The sequence below is a fragment of the Ochotona curzoniae genome, unplaced genomic scaffold (genome assembly GCF_017591425.1).
Source record: "Ochotona curzoniae isolate NIBS_2020 unplaced genomic scaffold, NIBS_Ocur_1.0 contig_2692, whole genome shotgun sequence".
NCBI lineage: Eukaryota > Metazoa > Chordata > Mammalia > Lagomorpha > Ochotonidae > Ochotona > Ochotona curzoniae.
The window spans coordinates 5,915,501-5,933,364 of record NW_024465556.1 but is presented as its reverse complement, the minus strand read 5'-3'; the positions used below and the strand labels follow the sequence as shown (position 1 = coordinate 5,933,364).

General features: G+C 35.8%; 1 protein-coding gene across 1 annotated transcript in view; it reads left to right on the top strand.

Annotated features, from left to right (window-relative positions):
* Positions 1-17,864, top strand: part of ZWINT (ZW10 interacting kinetochore protein) — a 53,912-nt gene that overhangs the window by 5,008 nt on the left and 31,040 nt on the right. Inside the window, exons 8-9 of the mRNA XM_040975794.1 lie at positions 10,945-11,112; positions 15,963-16,077. Coding sequence (XP_040831728.1) covers positions 10,945-10,949 — 5 coding nt within the window. The 3' untranslated portion in view covers positions 10,950-11,112; positions 15,963-16,077. The remainder of the gene's footprint in view (positions 1-10,944; positions 11,113-15,962; positions 16,078-17,864) is intronic.

Here is a 17,864-nt window from a genome sequence, read left to right as displayed (position 1 = left end):
AATTTCAGACTTTCTTACATTTATCCTCCATGTAGTACTTAAATGGCTGCTTTTTAAGAATATACTTTCAGAATATTTACTTTTTAGGTTTCAGGGTTAAGTCTAAGGAATACTGATCATCTTCTTGAAAGTAAATGAAGCCGAAAGGCTTCACCATTAATAGATCATCCTAATTGTAGCTAATAAGGGATTTTGTCCATTTTATTACCTCAACCTGGTCGTGCTCTTACAGAGTAAGTTTTTTAGTTATTATGTTACATAGTCAGTATTATTTATATTTACCTGATTTTACTTTTCTGAGCTTCGTATGAAATAGTTTAGGTGTATGAAATAAATATTTTAAAATATCTTTATTCTATGAATGCTGGACTTTAGTTCTTTGTTTGAAAATAGGTATTTCACCTTTTTTTTTTTTTTTTTTAAAGATTTATTTTTATTATTTTTTCATTGGAAAGGCGGATATACAGAGAGAGGAGAGACAGAGAGGAAGATCTTCCGTCCGATGATTCACTCCCCAAGTGAGCGCAACGGGCCGATACTATGCCGATCCGAAGCCAGGAGCCTCCTCTGGGTCTCCCACGCGGGTGCAGGTTCCCAAAGCCTTTGGGCCGTCCTCGACTGCCTTCCCAGGCCACAGGCAGGGAGCTGGAAGGGAAGCGGGGCTGCCGGGATTAGAACCGGCGCCCATATGGGATCCCGGGCGTGCTAGGCGAGGACCTTTAACCACTTGCGCCACCGTGCCGGGCCCCACCTTTTTTTTTTTAAGATTTGCTTATTTTATCTGAAAGGCAATGTTATTGAAGAAAAGGCATATGTAGGGGATTTGCGATAGTTGGAGTTTGGGAGAGATGACCTCCATCTACTGTGGGAGAAGGCAATAGAGATACCCCCTGTCTGCTGGCTCACTCGCAGTGGCCACAACAGCTGGGACTGGGTCAGCCAGGCCAAGACTCCACATAGTGCCCACTTGTGGCAGCAGCCTGATTACAAGGGCTGTCTTCCTCTGCTTTCTCAGGTGCTTCAGTAGGGAGCTGAAAAGACTTGGAGCAGGAACTGGGACTTCTGTGGGATTATTCTGTTGCAGGCAGTGATTAAACCAGCATCACAACAGTTCTTTACATCAGGTAGTAAATGATTATCACATCATAGCTATTTTCCCATGGTTATCTGGCTTTTCCTGTTGTTGATACAAAGTCAGCTGTGAGTTTAAAATCTTTCTAGCCGTCTTGCTTTTACACTTTTTCTACTTATAAAAGCCTCTACTTTGGGAGGGTGTAGGTTTGTTGTGAATTATTTGTGGCTCTGGTTTATGTATTTTTTCTGCTTGTAGTTGATTGAATGTTGCAAATCAGAAATTACTAGTCTTTCAACAGTTAAGGATTCTTTTCAATGTGTGCTTAAGAAGTGCCTCCCTCTTCTATTAACTTCATTTAAGATGCACATTAAGGATTAATTTAAATGTTTTTACTTTTCCTTTGTATGTATAATTTTTGTATTTGTTACTTTTGCAAGTTGCTATTTAGATCCTTAGTGTACATTGTTAGCTTGTGTTTAGCTAATTTATTTAATTTTCAGTTTAAGTTTTTGTTTGTCTTCAATAGTTTGTAGTATGCCAACTTTTGTAGAAAATTTTTAAACTCTCCATATATGAGTGTATTTTTGTTACCTTAAACATAATATTTTCAGATATTTACTAATATTTATGAAAGTGGTTCTTAAGTTTTAAATGTGTGGGCTTTGTGTTACATATTGCCTGTTTATTTGTATGGTATCTGTAGTTTTAAAGTTGGATGAACATGTTTCCTGAATGGTAGCTTGGGTATTACTTTCTGGCCAAGAAAAGCTGAGAGTGTTAACTTCTGTAGGTAACTTAGAAACATTTAACATATATACATTTTAATATCTCCTGTTTATATATGGTACATCTATAACCTGTTTTCATTTTTAATGCTTGTGGGTGTTTCTCTTTTTTGCTAGTATTTCTCAAATGTCTTTCAAAATTTTATTTAAAAAAATTTCAAAATCCTAGTTTTAGCTTTTATTAATACTTTAGTATTATTTTGTATTGCTTTTCTATTGTTTTGACTTTTTATAGCTTTTAAAACATGAATTGCTCTTTTGTATACTTTTGCTCATATTACAGTAAATGCGTTTTCATTAGAAATGATTCATTTCAAAGTTACATAGAGAAGGAGAGGTAGAGATCTTACATGTTACTGTTCACTCCCCAGATGTCAACAATGGCTGGGACTAGGCCAGGCTGAAACCAAGAGACAGGAGATTCATCCCGGTCTCCCATGTGGGTGGTGGAGACCCAAATACTTGGACCATCTTCTGCTGCTTTTCTCAGTCCATTAGTAGGGAGCTGGATCAGAAGTGGAGCAGCTAAGGATACAAACTGGTACCCATATGGGTTGCTGACATCACAGGCCATGGTTATTTCTGCGGGGAAACACTGGCCCCATTAAATGCGTTTTAACTGCACTTTTTAATTTGATGTTGTAGATTCTAGATTTGAAGGCCATTCATTTTCATATTGATTTTATTTGAAACTAAGGAAGCTTATTGTTTTTCCTTCTCATATGTATTTAGAAGTATGTTTAGTTCCACAGTATTTTTAGAGTGTGTGCTTAACAAGTTCATGAGAGCTTTTAACTTTTAATTTGTTGGTGTTGAGAATCAAAGCCTTCACTCATAGGCATGGAAAAATACAGAATTTTGCTTACTTTGATGGGAAAAATCCCTAGCAGTGTTGAGGAAATACCTATATAAAGGAACAAAGTTCGCATTGTGAAAGAATGTATAGGTTGAAAACCTAGTAAGAGAACAAAGGAGAGTCAAAATACAGCAGTAGGAATCTTTAAGGGAAAAATGATGAAACAAAATCGTTACTTACCAATAATAACCTTTAATGTGATTGGCCTGAGTTTCACAGTTAAATTATGCTGCTCAGTAGACCCAACTGTGTTCTGCCTACAGGAAACACTCTTAACAAAGCAAAAACAGTCTTAACAAAGCAAAACAAAAGATCGGAAGTGACAATCTATTCAGATGGAAATAAAAAGCAAGCAAAACCAGCTGTCTTCATATGATAAAAGATAAACCTTAGTACAAAAACTGTGAAGAGGGCCCTGCGCCATGGCGCAGTGGTTAAGGTCCTCGCCTTGCACATGCAAGGATCCCATATGGGTGCCGGTTCTAATCCCAGCAGCTACACTTCCCTTCCAGCTCCCTGCCTGTCACCCGGGAAAGCAGTCGAGGACGGCCCAAAGCTTTGGGACCCTGCACCCGCGTGGGAGACCTGGAAGAGGCTCCTGGCTTCGGATTGGCATAGTATAGGCCTTTGTGCTCACTTGGGGAGTGAATCATTGGCCGGAAGATCTTCCTCTCTGTCCTCTCTGTATATCTGCCTTTCCAATAAAAATAAAATAAATCTTTAAAAAAAAAAAATGAAGAGACAAAAATCACCATGTGTTGGTTGAAATAACTTCAGATGTGACTTTGCTTTTTTTTAAAGATTTATTTATTTTTATTGGAAAATTGGATATAGAGAGAGGAGGATAGAGGAAGATCCTCAGTCAGATGATTCATTCCCCAAGTGACCGCAACAGTCAGAGCTGATCCAATTTGGAGCCAGGAGACAGGAGCTTCTTCTGGATCCTAAGGCTTTGGGACTGTGGATGGGAAGCAAGGCCTCCTGGATTAGAACTGGCGCCCATATGGGATCCTGGTGTGTGCAAGACTAGGATTTTTAACTGCCAGGCTGGGGCCAAGATTGTGTGTGTGTGTGTGTGTGTGTGTAAACACTGCTAAGGCATTCAGTTTTATAGAAGAAATGTTGAATGTCACAGAAGTAAAAAAAAAAAAAAAAGTGATTATAAACAATAGATTGGGTAATTTGAAAAAAAAATCAATAGATTTCTGGACATTTAGTTGATCAATATTGAGGCCTGAAGACAAAACCTGACTGGACCAATAACCAAGGTTGAGACTGAGTCACTGACAAAGGGCTGCTCAACAAGCCTTGAAATTAGATGGCTTCACTATTGAACTCTGCCACACTTTCAAGAACACTAGCTCATCTCAAACTATTTAAAATGGAACTTTTCCAAACTTACCTTATGGAGGAGGCCAACATAATCTGAATTCCAAAACTATACACACAACCAAAAAGAAAAATGCACACTGGTATCACTGATGAACACAGATGTCATAATTCTCAACGAAAACACTGGCAAATGGTATCTAATATTTCAGAGATTCGCTCTGACCAAGTGGGATTTATCCCTGTGACTCAAGGCTGGTTCCACACACAAATCAGTAAACATTGTATATCTTCAATAAACTGAAAGATAAAAACTAATATAATTATCTCTATAGATGGAAAAAACAAATTTATGACAAAATGTGAAATCCTTTCATAATTAAAAAAGATTCTTAAAATGTTAGTTACAGTGGAGCATACCTCAACACAATAGAAGGTGAGAAAACAGCCAGCATTATACTGTAGGAGGAAAAGCTGGGAACATGTCCACTAAGATTCAGAATCAGAAAAGGATATCCACTCTTACCACTACTATTAAATGTGATGCTGGAAGCTTTATCCAGAACTATTAGGACGGGGAACAAAGGGGATGCAAACTGGAAATCAAAAGTAAATCAACCCTGTGTTTAGATGAACATTCCCTGTGTTGAGGAAAACCAAAGGACTCCACCTAGACCATTAGAACTGATCAGAGACTTTAACAAAACTACAAAACAGAGAAGCACATAAAAATCATAGCGTCCTTACACACCAACAATGCTCTAACTGACTGAATAGTCAAGCCAGTCTTAAACAACAAAAACAGAGCCAGAAATATCACAATTCTAAATTTCAACCTACCACAAGACAGTAACAATCAGGACAGTATTGTTCTGACATTCAAAAATAGACGTGTGTAGGCCAATAGACAAAAATTGAAACCCCAGACATTCAATCACACAAACCATCGTTGACAACCTGAACTCATTCCTTGTAGAAAGAACAGTGTCTTAATATTGGGAACGTGGATTTCCATATGTAGAAGCTTAAAACAAGATCCATAACTTACAACTTACACAAAATCAACTCAAAGCTAAGGGAATGATCTAAGCTTAAGTTATGAAACTACCAGATAAAATGGGAAAATGCTGAAGACATTGGCTTAGGCCAAAACTTCCTTGGTAACATTTCAAAGTGCAGACAACTGTTTAAATAGACATATGGGTCTTGCATCGAGCTAAGATGCTTCTGCACAGCAAAGGAGACAGTTGACAAAGTGGAGACCACTGGTAGAATGGGAAAGAAAATTTGTAACATACGCATCTGACAAATGGTTAATATCCAAAATATATGAGTTCAAGAAACTAAACCATAGTGAAACAATGTAGTTAAAAATATGCAGAGCATACAGACATTTTCGAAGGAAGAAGTGCAGATGGTCAATAGACACAGAAGACAATAGTCACTATCAAGGAAATGCAAATCTAGACCATAATGAAATCATTTGGTTAGAATCACTTTGGGTTTTATCCAAAACCCAAAAACAAATGCCAACAGGATTGTGGAGAAAAGGGTACTCTAATATTGGTGGTATAAACGTAAATCGATATAACAGTAAACAGTATGATATTCCTTTTATTATTCAGAGAGAGCCTACTATATGATCCAACTATCCTATACTATGTAATCAAGTAAGAGAAATGAAGTTAGCATATGAAAAATACCTGTACTCCCGTGTTTACAGCAGCTCAATTCACAATAGCAAAGATGTGGAATCAGTGTAAGATGCCCATCAACTGATGGCTGGATTAAGAAAATGTATATTTGTACATGATGAAATATTAGACATAAAAGGCATGAAATGTTAACTTTTGCAACAAAACAGATAAACTGAGGATCTTTATAGAAAGTAAAATACTGCAAACTCAGCAAGAAAAATACAGGTTTGCCTTATTTATAAATGTTAATATTAGTGTGTGTGTGTATATATATATATATATATAGAGAGAGAGAGAGAGAGAGAGAGATAGAATAGTGAGACACAGAGGTCTCATTGAAGGGACAAAAGACTTCACAACATTTCTGCAAGGTGATGCTGGCCCAGGCTGAAACCAAGAGCTGAATACTCTGATTATCCCAAACAAGAGGTGAGTGAATAATAGGGACCCAATCATTTAAGTCATTATTTGCTGCCCCCAGGTTCACATTAGCAGAAAGGTAGGATCAGAAGCTAAGCTGCATTCAGACAATTCAATGTTGCTTATGTTTATTATAAAAACTACCTTAATTCTTTTGCCAAATACCCCAAAACTACATTTTAATAAGTTAACTTTGGGTTTTTATAAATTACATCATTGGTAAGCTTATTTGTGAGTTACAGGCTATAGAGTATTATGTATGATTTCCATTCTCCTGAAACTACCTCTTCCTAAGTAACCAGTGCTTATTATTGAGACTTGCTGTAATGATAGCAGCAAAAAAGCTAAAATTATATAGACTATTGAATACATTAAAGCAGTGAGAGTAGGTCTTCTTTCGGTGTGTTGGTATTTAATAATGAGTGAAATACTATGAGTATAATGACAAGTTGCTGGGTATTATGCCAGCCAAGATAATTTTAAAAACACTTCAATAACAGTGGCCCTGAGTGTTGATATTTTCCATTAAGGCTAGAAATACTTATGGTAAAATGATGAATCACATATTTGATATATCACCAAGGGCTTATGATTTTCTGAGACATTGAAATGTAGTTCAAATGAAGTGAAATTGTCCAGTGTACTTGAACAATGTTCTATTTACATAGAGTTTAGGCATTAATACCCTAAAATTGGCAATGAAACTACCTGTAGTATAAAATGTTTGTGCTAAGAAATGTTTATTTCCTTTCAGTTAGCCTAACAGTTATAATTTGTTTTCTACTAGTTGTGCATGAGTATTATAACAATTTTGAAAATTGTTATATTTTATGTTATTATCATAATTATATAATTGTTCCCAGTATTCAGAAATTTCTGAAAATAAAATATAATGAGACTTTTATCTGCCTATGTCACTTTTGGCACTAGCAATGGACTATTCTAATATTCTTGAAAATTAGCAGAAAATTTAGTTGAGTCATTGTTAGTATAAAGGAGATATTTTCCATCTTATCCCTACACTTCTATCCTTGCTCTCATCTCGGAAATTTTCAGTAACTGTTTTCACTAAATTTAACATTGTGGAGCTGTCTGGTAGTCTGAAAGAGAAGTACTTACTTATAGTAAAAATAAAAGTCATTGTGCCAAATAATCAGGTAATCCTAACCATCATATATTGTATATCCGTTGTATAGCAGTAAAGCAAAGATCGTGGGATTTTATGTGTCTCAAGGCAATTTGGTTTTTATATTTAAACAAGTAACATGTCTTGAACTTTTGCCTTACGTTTTCTGTGTGCCTAGAAACAATCCCTGATGAGTTTGATGCAATATGCGCATTAGTCCACTTTTCCATGTATTAATATTTGATGCTAAAGGTGTGATATTTTAGTTTAAAAACTGTTGCCATATACTACTTTTTGTTACAATCTTTGTCAAATATTGCATATATATAAATATATATGTACACAGAGGTCACAAACAGTGTCATAAATGTCACATATGTGTGTGACTGCGTGTGTGTGTGTATATATATGTATAGTCAAATATTTTATCTGTCTCAGAGGTTCTGACCAACAGACCTGGGGGTGGGTAAGTGGTGTTCCTCAGCAAGAATTATCAGACATAGTGTGCTGGAGTGTGTATATTTATTGTAAAGGAAGCACAAACTTTTATAGCCCAGGAAAAGGGGAAGGCATAGGGGCGTCTCCTGACATTCCTCCCATCCAATAATCCTGCTGCAGATCATGTACGTCACGCACGGTTGGCAGATAACATGGGACTGCTTTTTCAGAGTTACTTATCAAAGAAGCTCCAGCACAGCTCCACCAGACCAAAAAGGAAAACCAGGCGCTGTGCAGTGCTCTCACTTGTATGGGCAGTGATCAGGTCAGGTTGAGGTCTTGGTATGCCAGGAACAATGCCAAGGGGTTCCCCCGGGGGAAGGTGTACCAGGGACACGGTGTGCTGTTTCCTTATGACCTCACATATGGGCAAAGGAGGCAGAGATCCAGGGACCTGCTGAATATACAAATATATGGTTCCAATTCACAGTTCTAAACTAAAATCAGAGATCTTGTTATAATTGAATTCATTTTACTTTATTTTCTGAGGAGTCATTTCAGTCATGGAGATTCCTTGTAGCTATAGGAAACTTATCCAACTTTCTTGCTTTACTCATCAGTGGCTTCCCATATAATTTTCATGTTTATCTGTAGAGAAACTATGACAGCTTGATTAATTTGTGTCAGGAATAGCATTCATATTTAATATTGTGTTAGAATTCAAGAATTTCTTCTTGGGTATTTGTTCTAATTTGACAATATTGTAGTTTTATGAGATTGTTTTATTCTTAGTTGAACTTATAATATTTCCTATATCACTCATGATATGAACTTACAAGTTCATATTGTAAATTAAATATATGTAGCTATATGTATACAGTTCATATAATAAATATATTTAATTTAAAATATAGGAAGATTGAAAATCTAATATCTTCAACCATCACACTGTTTTCACAAAAGTGGATATATTTAAAAGGACAGCTCCAAAGAATCCCCTTTTTTGTAACAAATCCTCCAAATGATTCTATGAAGTTTTATTTCTGAGGTATGTTAGCTCTAAGTCTTTTGATTTATAATTTTTCTAACACCTAGAGCCATTTTATATTAGTGCTTATTGTCCCTGTTGCATTGGTCAAATACTCGTTGACGTTACTCTCTCTGCTATTGAATAAAAAGCCAAACTCCTGTTATTTCTCTTGTTTTATTGTGTAATGGTGATTTGCTGCTTTATTATTTTTGTTGAACAGCCTGTATTTGAATAAAAAAGTAAAGACTGTATTTGTATGTTCTCTTTTAACATTTATTATCATAAGTATATCTGGCATGAGGATAATCTTTTGAAGGCAATAAGAAGATCTTTGAACACAGCTTTTTCCTTCATGAATTGACCCTTCAAAAATCCATTTGAAAATAATGAAATCCTTGGAGAATCACTTAGGATATAATGATGACAAACAATTCAACTGTTCTTTGATCACAAACCTCTTTGAATCTGTGGCAGGGTTTATAATTGAATTTAAATGAAAGGTATGTTATACCAAAAGTTGATTGGCTTTGATCATAATGGTTATAAATTATACCAAATAAGAACATTGTCAATAATCGTCATTTCCAGTTATTCTCATAACTGAGATCAATAGTCAATCTTGGCTTTTTTGCCCATGGACTGGAAATGGCAAGCTATTTTCCCCCAATTCCTCACACTAACCAATGCAGCCATACTGTTTGAGAGTAATTTTCCATTTTAAAAAAACTCTTCTAATTACTTAAAAATGTTGTAATCAGCATAAAATGCTTCTACAGAAATGTGTGAAAGGGGAACTCTGCATAAGAAAGTAGATCCGAAGAATGTCCTCTTAAGGTGGATTGTGAAACAAACCTCTGAATGTGTATATGTTAGCAAGGAATTATTACAACATATCTTAGATAAAATAAGCTGAGAAACAGTCCATAAATAAAAGAATGCAGGTGTGTCAGGATAACAATTAGTAATGTGAAGGACAGTATGAATGCATGAATTATGTGTCAGCTTTCAAAAAGTTCATAGGAAAGATTGTGGCAAATTATATCAAGAAATTTGGAAGAGACAAGTGCAGTAGATCTTGAAACTTTAAAGTTTCAGCTGTCTTTATGATACTGGTTTGCCATATACCTGGTTAACTTTTCAATGGAAACAACATTTTGTTCATTCATGCTTTTTAAATAAATTAATGTTGCTTTGTTATTAAGCATATTGATGTTTTCAGGCATGAACCCATTAAATGTTACTACTGCTGTTTACAGACTGGAAACTGAGGACCAGGTGCTTTTACTAAAGGGGAAAATGGCTGCAGTACCTGTTACTCAAATTCAGTAGCATTCTTACTAGAGTTTTTTTTTTTTTAACATGTTGTAACTGCCTCTGTATTTGCATTCTTTGTTTAAAGGTCACTTCAGTGATCAAAATATATTATCTCAATGACCCCAAACTTCCAGTTCCTAAAATCTGATGTGTAGTGGTGATGTGGAGATGACTTTTAATGTCAGATATTGGCTTCTCTCTGGCAGACTGTAATTCCCAACTTCCTGTATAGGTATTGAAAATTAAATATGTCAGACAAAACAGGCAGTGTGCTTAGGGATCATTTCATCATAAATATTTAACAAACTCTCATTAATACTTGAGAATATTATCAGCTCACTAAATAAATTTAAAAATTGCAGAATTACACTGATATGCTTTTTGGGAAATAGAGATCCAGGAAAGAGTTTAGAATACCAGTGTACTAGGAAGAGTTGGGTATGATACAGTAAGAACATGAAAGGAAACTTACTTTGGAGTTTATTTACAAAGAAATGCTTTTATTTAAACTCATCCATTAATACACACACAGATGCACACAGATGTACATACAAACTTCCGCTTGGAAACCAAACAAGTAAATAATGTAATATTGTTTTATTGTCATGCAAATACGTCAGGTAAATAGAAGTTCTTATTAGTGAAGAAACAAACCAACTTTGTGCAGCCAAATTTTATAGATCAAATATGCTTATTTCTTACTTTGCAGTTAAGCTCCACTATGTAATTAGATTACGGCCTTGACAGTATAGGCTGAAATAACACGTGCCATGCCCAAACCTTGCTTGTGAAACCTCCCATATATCTACCCCTTTTTATTTTTCTTTATTTTATTTTCTTTTATCTTATCTTTTTTTTTTTCTGCTCTCTGCAGGTTAGATGGGGAGTACACTGGACCATGTGGAAGGTAGAGCCACAAGGTGGAGAGAATTGGAGTCTCTGTCACTTGGAAGAGAACTGGGCAAGTAAGGACAACTGTTGGAATGCTCCAAGTATGAAGGGAAAAGTGCTTTGTATTGTATGAAGCCTCTGGAATAATGAGGTGATTATATAAGATAGCTTAAACCTTCTGAATCCCACTTTGATTTCCCCAAATATTTCAAGGAATTCTCTTTAACTTGTGGTGATAATTTAATATCTGTTATAGCCATTTGGAACTGGGGATAAACCAGCAGAGCGACCATTACTTTGTCTTTCTTGCCCTACCCCATGTGTTTAAATCAATAAATATTTTAGAATATTTATTTAAGAACCAAATATATTTAAAATATAAATTATAGGAATATTATGTGCCAAATTGAAAAAGCTACCACTTGTTAATTTATTATTTCTGTAGACTAGAGTCTATTGGCACTTTAGTTTTTAATATTTTTATTTTGAATTTTGAATTATGTGGTACATTTTTGTATAGGCTGGGATTGCCCCCGAACTCCCAATGCCCTGTCAAATTTATCCCATTTTGTTATAATAGTGTATTCCTTCATAAGGAATCAGAATTCTATCAGTCTCTTATTTAAATGTACTCCAACATTGTTGGTACAGACAATATCAGACAGTCCAGCATCCCATAGCATCCATTGGTACTCAAAAAAAAAAAGACAGTTCCTTCCACCCAACTAAATATGAATATACATCCAGGAAATAAGTTCAGCTGTAAACATTCAACAAATCTGGGGTGTGTCCTGGGTATCTACTTCCAATCCAGATGCCTGCTGATGTGCCTGGGAAAGCAGTAAAAGGTGACTACTGTACCCACGTGGGAAACCTGAAAGAGACTCCAGGCTCCTGGCTTCAGATTGGCCCAGCTCTCGGTTTTGTGGCTACTTAGGGAGGGAATCAGTGGATGGAAAATAGTTTATGGAGTTTATTTGTTTGCTTTTTTAATAATGAAAGGCTTTCAGATGCCTTTTTCCTGTTAATTGAAAAAATAATGCAGTATTTTTTTTTGGCTTTGTCATGTAAAGTAAGTGGGTTTCCCTGACTTTCACATGTTGAACCACCTCATACACTAGAAATAAATTGCATTAACTTATACTGTGATTTGGATAAAGTTTGAGTTTTTCCTCCAACGTTTCTTTTTGTGTATTGTGGTCTTAATTGTGGCAATGTTAAAAGGTGGTCTGAAACCTTTGGGAGCTTGGTATTTGTATAAGGTAATTGTCTATTGGGGGCATCTCTCTTGAAAGAAATAAACGCAGTTCTTGCAGGACTCTGGTCATTTTCCATGAGAATGGATTGCTATGAAATAAGATTGCCCTTGGACTCTATTTCCTTGAATGATTAATTCCTTTCAAATGCACTCCCACTGTATCATGGGCCCTGCGTGACAATTAGATTCCCTTCTGAAAAAGCACGTGAAACTAACTTGGACTTTCAGCTCCTCAAGCTGGGAGCTAAGTAGATCTGTCTTCTTTAAAGTACCCTTCCTGAACTACTGTATTTTGGTAATAAAAAAAATAGGCTAATATCATCATCATAAATAGTCCCCTTAATTTGCTGTTGAATTTGCTTGTGAGAATTTTGTTGAATATTTTTGTATCACTGTTCATAGGGGATATTAACCAGTTGTTGTTGTTTCTTTCAATATCTCTGGCTTTTTAATCACACTAATTCTTTCTTCATGGAATCAGTTACAGATTATTCTTCCAATCAGTTGTTGGAGTTGGAACAGGATTTTGCTAATTCCTTTAATGTTTGATCGTGTTTGTAGTGAATCCATGTTGGAAAGTTTTTCTTTTTCTTTTTTTAAAAGATTTATTTATGTATTTATTTATTTGTTTGGATGTCAGAATTATAGAGGAGGGGAGAGATCTTCAGTCTGCTGGTTCACTTTCAAGATGGCCATAGTGACCAGCTTAGCTAAGCTGAAGCTAGAACCAAGGGTCTTCATTTGGTTTTCCCATGCAATTAGCAGAGGCCTAAACAGTAGGACCATCCTCTACTGCTTTTCTCAGGCCCTCAGCAGGTAGTTAGAATGTGAAAGTGGAGTAACCAGGACTCACCAACATCTATGTGTTGTGCTAGAGTTTCAGGCAGTAGCTTTATCTGTCATGCCACAATGCTAGCCATGGAGAATTTTGATTAATGGTGTAACCAACTACTTACGTAGCCATGCAGATTTTCTATCTATGATTCAATCTAGGTAGGTGATTTGAGTGTGTGTTTTATAGTGAGAGAAGGAAATGAGGATATGGACCTTGTTATTCACCATCTTTCTGATGTTACTCACTTTTGTAGTATTTTACTTTTGTGTTATTAACACAACTGTTATTTCTCTTTGTTCTGGCATTCCTCAGGTAAATTAATCCACTTGAATTCCCTTTCCTAAGCTTCCCTTGACCACATTCTACCAATGATCAAAGCAGCCAGGTTATCCAATGATAGGAGTAAGTCTCATTTGCCTTTTCAACTGCAACACAAGAAAAATGTTATCATCTAAGAAAACATGCATTAGCAAGTTAGGGTTCTGTGGGGAGTTATGTAGTCAGGTTGCATTCTGCTTCTCTTAGTGTGCTTTCATTTCTTTTTCATCTGATAAGGAAACTCAATGATTATGATTTCAACTTTCACATCATTTAAAGTACTTTATACTCACCAGATAAAAGGTTCTTTCTTATACAGGCTAATGAATATCAAAGCAATTGCACATCTTTTTAAAAATGAATGTTATAGTTTAGAATTGGAAGATGTATTAGTAGATGTCATAGTTAGGACCAGAGTAAGAGTGAGCGATGGATATACTTTTGATGTAGCTGAGTTAGTATCACAAAGTTAAGGAATAATTAAAGGATGTGATTTTTAAACAAAATTATTAGCAACAATTTATGTGCTGCAATGTGACAGCCCAAAGCTTTGGGACCCTGCACCTGTGTGGGAGACCCGGAGAAAGCTCCTGGCTTGGCTCAGTTCGAGCTGTTGTGTGCACTTGGGGAATGCACCAGCAGACGGAAGATCTTCCTCTCTGTCTCTCCTCCTATCTGTATATCTGCCTTTCCAATAAAAACAAATAAATCTTAAAAAGGCTGTTTATATAGGTGGTTGGAACTAATAAAATGATAGTTGAGTGTACATAAGGACAAAATCTGAAAGCATGTCAAATCAATGACAGAATTGTATCTTATAGACCCTGTGGCAGGAGAGTACTTTATGTCTTGGTGAGATTGATAGAAGGTTGTTGTGATGAAGGCAGAGTGAGAAAGGAGGAGAGAAGCAGGTGTAATGTCTGAAAGGCAACTGGAGACTACATCTTTGGGGATTTTGCAGTCAGTGGTGAGGAATATGGATTTTTTTTCTGAATGAGTAAGCTGGTAAGAGCAAAGAGATGGTAGGTATACCTTTACAGAACATAAAGCTGCTATGGTGGAAAAAAATAATGGTGGCTTAGACATTAGGATATTGCCATTGGAGTTTGCTATAAGTGGTCAAATTATGGTTCTGTTTTTGAGAATAGGGTAGCCACAATGTCCGTATCTCAGGTTGCTGACTTGGACATAGACATTAATGTGAGCGACACTTCTGCTGGCCTTGTCTTATATGTCTGTTTATCTAGATAGGTATCCTTTGAAATATTCTTTTGAGATTTGTCATGACTTTAAGTATCATATCCAAAGTAACACATTTGTCAAGCTTGCCTCACATCATTTCTTAGCAGCTCCGCTGCCCTGATTGCATACAGTGGAATTCTAAGGGTCTGTGATCAAGCGTATTTCTTTTCCCTTGATCTTTGTATTCAGGGTTTGCTGGGGGAAGCTACTGAGAAATGCAAATAGCCCTTTACTTAGGGCCCTCTTAGGAGAAGGCCTGCTAACCTTCCAGATGGAGGTCATCTCTCTCTGCATGTGAACTCACCAGCCTGGAGACAGCTGCTCCTACAAATACATCAGATGCTCAGTACATGTTTGTCCTTGATATTGGGTTGCACCAGCTCACAGAATTATAAAATCCTGAAATTTAAGTGCTAGGAAGTAACTTGGAGATTATTTAATCAGTTAAAGAAGAAAGCAAGGATGTAAATTTTAAAGGCAGTGTTCTGTAACACAATGAGACCACTTAATATCTTTAGTGGCACAGGTGACTTTTTTGCAAGAGTATAACTGAAGAAGGTAGATGGGGGCAACTAAGAGGATGGTGGCAGTATGGAATAAGGACTACATGTGTGCTCTCCAGGGGGACTTCCAGGCTAATTACCATGTTCTTTCATATGTCTTATTTAGCTTGTAAATGATTCAGATAACATGCAGATAACATGCAGTCAGCCAGTCAGCCATTCAATGTCTTTGTTTTAATAACATAATTGGTTCAAATGAATGTCATTGATAACATTCATCGATACTAACAAGTAATGCTAATGATTATTTCTTAAACACTATTGATATTTCTGTGATTTAAATACTGTGGCAAAATGTACTCATTCTATCTGTTACTAATTCAAGTTTTAGACATTTTGCCTTAAAGATAGGGAAACTGAAGCTCAGAGATACTGAGTGTAATTTGAAACCACTAGATAAGTGACAAGGATTCTGATTCTAGCATGCTAGTTAGTTTTGTCTTCTTATCTTATTGATTACTGGAACATGAACTGGTATGCACAGGAAATGCCAGCCTTGCTTATAGCAGCTTTATTTTCTGTGCCACAATGCCAGGCCCTTTCTTGGATTTTCTTTCTGAAAATATAAGCATTTCATTATTGTAGAGTGAACAATTTTTGGTCAGAATAGATGGTTCCACTGTGAAGACTTAGTTGTTCAGTAGAATTGATCCTTGCTTTGCTTGAATCTATAAGATGTGAGGGGCATATGATTCTTTTGTTCTGATCAATTTGATCACATGGTGTACACTGATTTTTAAGATTTTATCCACCAGCATTTAACTGTATTTCTTTATTACTTTTAGGAGGGTAAACATTCTATGAAATTTACCCTGTTGTACTCATGGCCACATTGGACAATCCAGGACCTAGATGTCTGGGAGAAACATCCAGCGCAAACATGCCAGATAACAAGGAAGGGTATGTAGTACATTGAGATACTTCTAGAAGCCCCAAAGATAAATTTGCACATTATGAAACTGTATTTCTAGCAACCTAGTGAGTAGCACTCCTGGTGAGGAGAATCTGTCTTATCATCAGCAGAAGCCAGGAATGTGAGTTCTCTCCAACAAGTGGTAAGCCCGATTGCATTGCACGTTTGGAGGTCTACTTGTCTGCAGACACATTTGATTTATGTCTGGTGGTGGTTTATACTCAGCCATGCTTATTGGTACAGTATGTTGCCAACTGCATAAACAGCAAAAAATATTCCAAATAGCAGTTTATATTTTTATAAAAATCAGATGAAAGGCCACTTTCAGAAATCAGATATGGAATATGTTTGCCTTCTTCAAACTCACTGTTTTACAACACTACAATGGCTTTCTCCCAGTTTTTGTTTTTAAAAAATATTGTATAATGGAGATAATTAATGTGGAATAAACTTTTAAGTAGTAGTGTGGTATAGTATGGGCTTTTACACTTTTCTAATATTCTATGTATTAGTTTAACTTGAGATACATTCTAACATGTAACTATTAAGTCAAAGCACCTTTGCAGTATGTGTTTTTTATGTTCTTTCATCTTGTTTTTTGTTTTCTTTTCTTATACATTTTCCTAGATTAGGTGCTTATGAAGCTATACTCAGTGATAGGTGTACATTCAAGCCTTATTACCTTCTTTTCTAGGACGCTGATGGTTACTTTTCAGTTCACTTGTTGATACAAACTGATAAATGATTGTGTCAAAAAATGTAATGGATAAGGTACCTCAGGGCAATGGAAAAAAAGTGCCAGTGGAGGAAGGTGGATTATAATGGGATGCATTATTGTTTCTAAAATATACTTGGAGGCAGAGAATGCTGCAGCGAACATTAGAAAAATAAAAGACCTGGAAGTGAGCCAAATGGAAACTATAAAATTTTTGTATTTACCAAGAACTCTATGGATGAGAGTAGGGTTTGGAAAGCATCATGAAAGCAGATGTGACAAAAGCAGACATATGGAAGAGGGGAGTGATATTTGTACATGGAGGCTGTGTAATGGAATATTACTCTGCCATAAAAAGAATATAATTCTGACATTGCATCAGAATAGGTGATAGTGGCGATTATTTTGTTAAGCTAAATAAGCCAAGTTCAAAAAGATGAATATCTTGTATTTTCCTTTTAGTGGAAGTTAGAGCATAAAACCTGTGTGGATGTTGTATAATGTTGTTTATATTTCTAAATTGAATCATGCCACAGAAGTGACAAATATATACTTCTTTTATTATATTAAGATCATTGTCATGAATCAATCACTGTGTATGAGGAATATCTGTTTTAAAGAAAAATAAGCATTAGGAAATAATTGATGTATGACAGTGTAGTTAGTTGACATGTGCATGAGGGATTTTTTAGGTTCATAACTGTGCACTTAACTATTAGACTAATTTTTTTTATTTATATACAGGTTCTTAGGGAGGTATAATGTAAGAATTGAACTTAACATGGTTATAATTCTTTAAAAAAATATTCAGCTTAAGAAATATCTATTTTGAGGTAAATATGACCATATTTTTTTTCTGCAAAGAACTGACAGCAGTATTGTGACTGCATGATGTTTTCTGTGAATGCAGCAAAAAACCTGAAGTGTCAAGTTGGAAAACACTTGTCACAAATTATTCTTGGCCTTAAATGTTGAGCTGCTGCATTTAGAAAGAAAGTTGCCCTGAAGGCTCTTAGATTAATTGGAGATTCTATACCAAGCAGAAACAATCTTTTGATG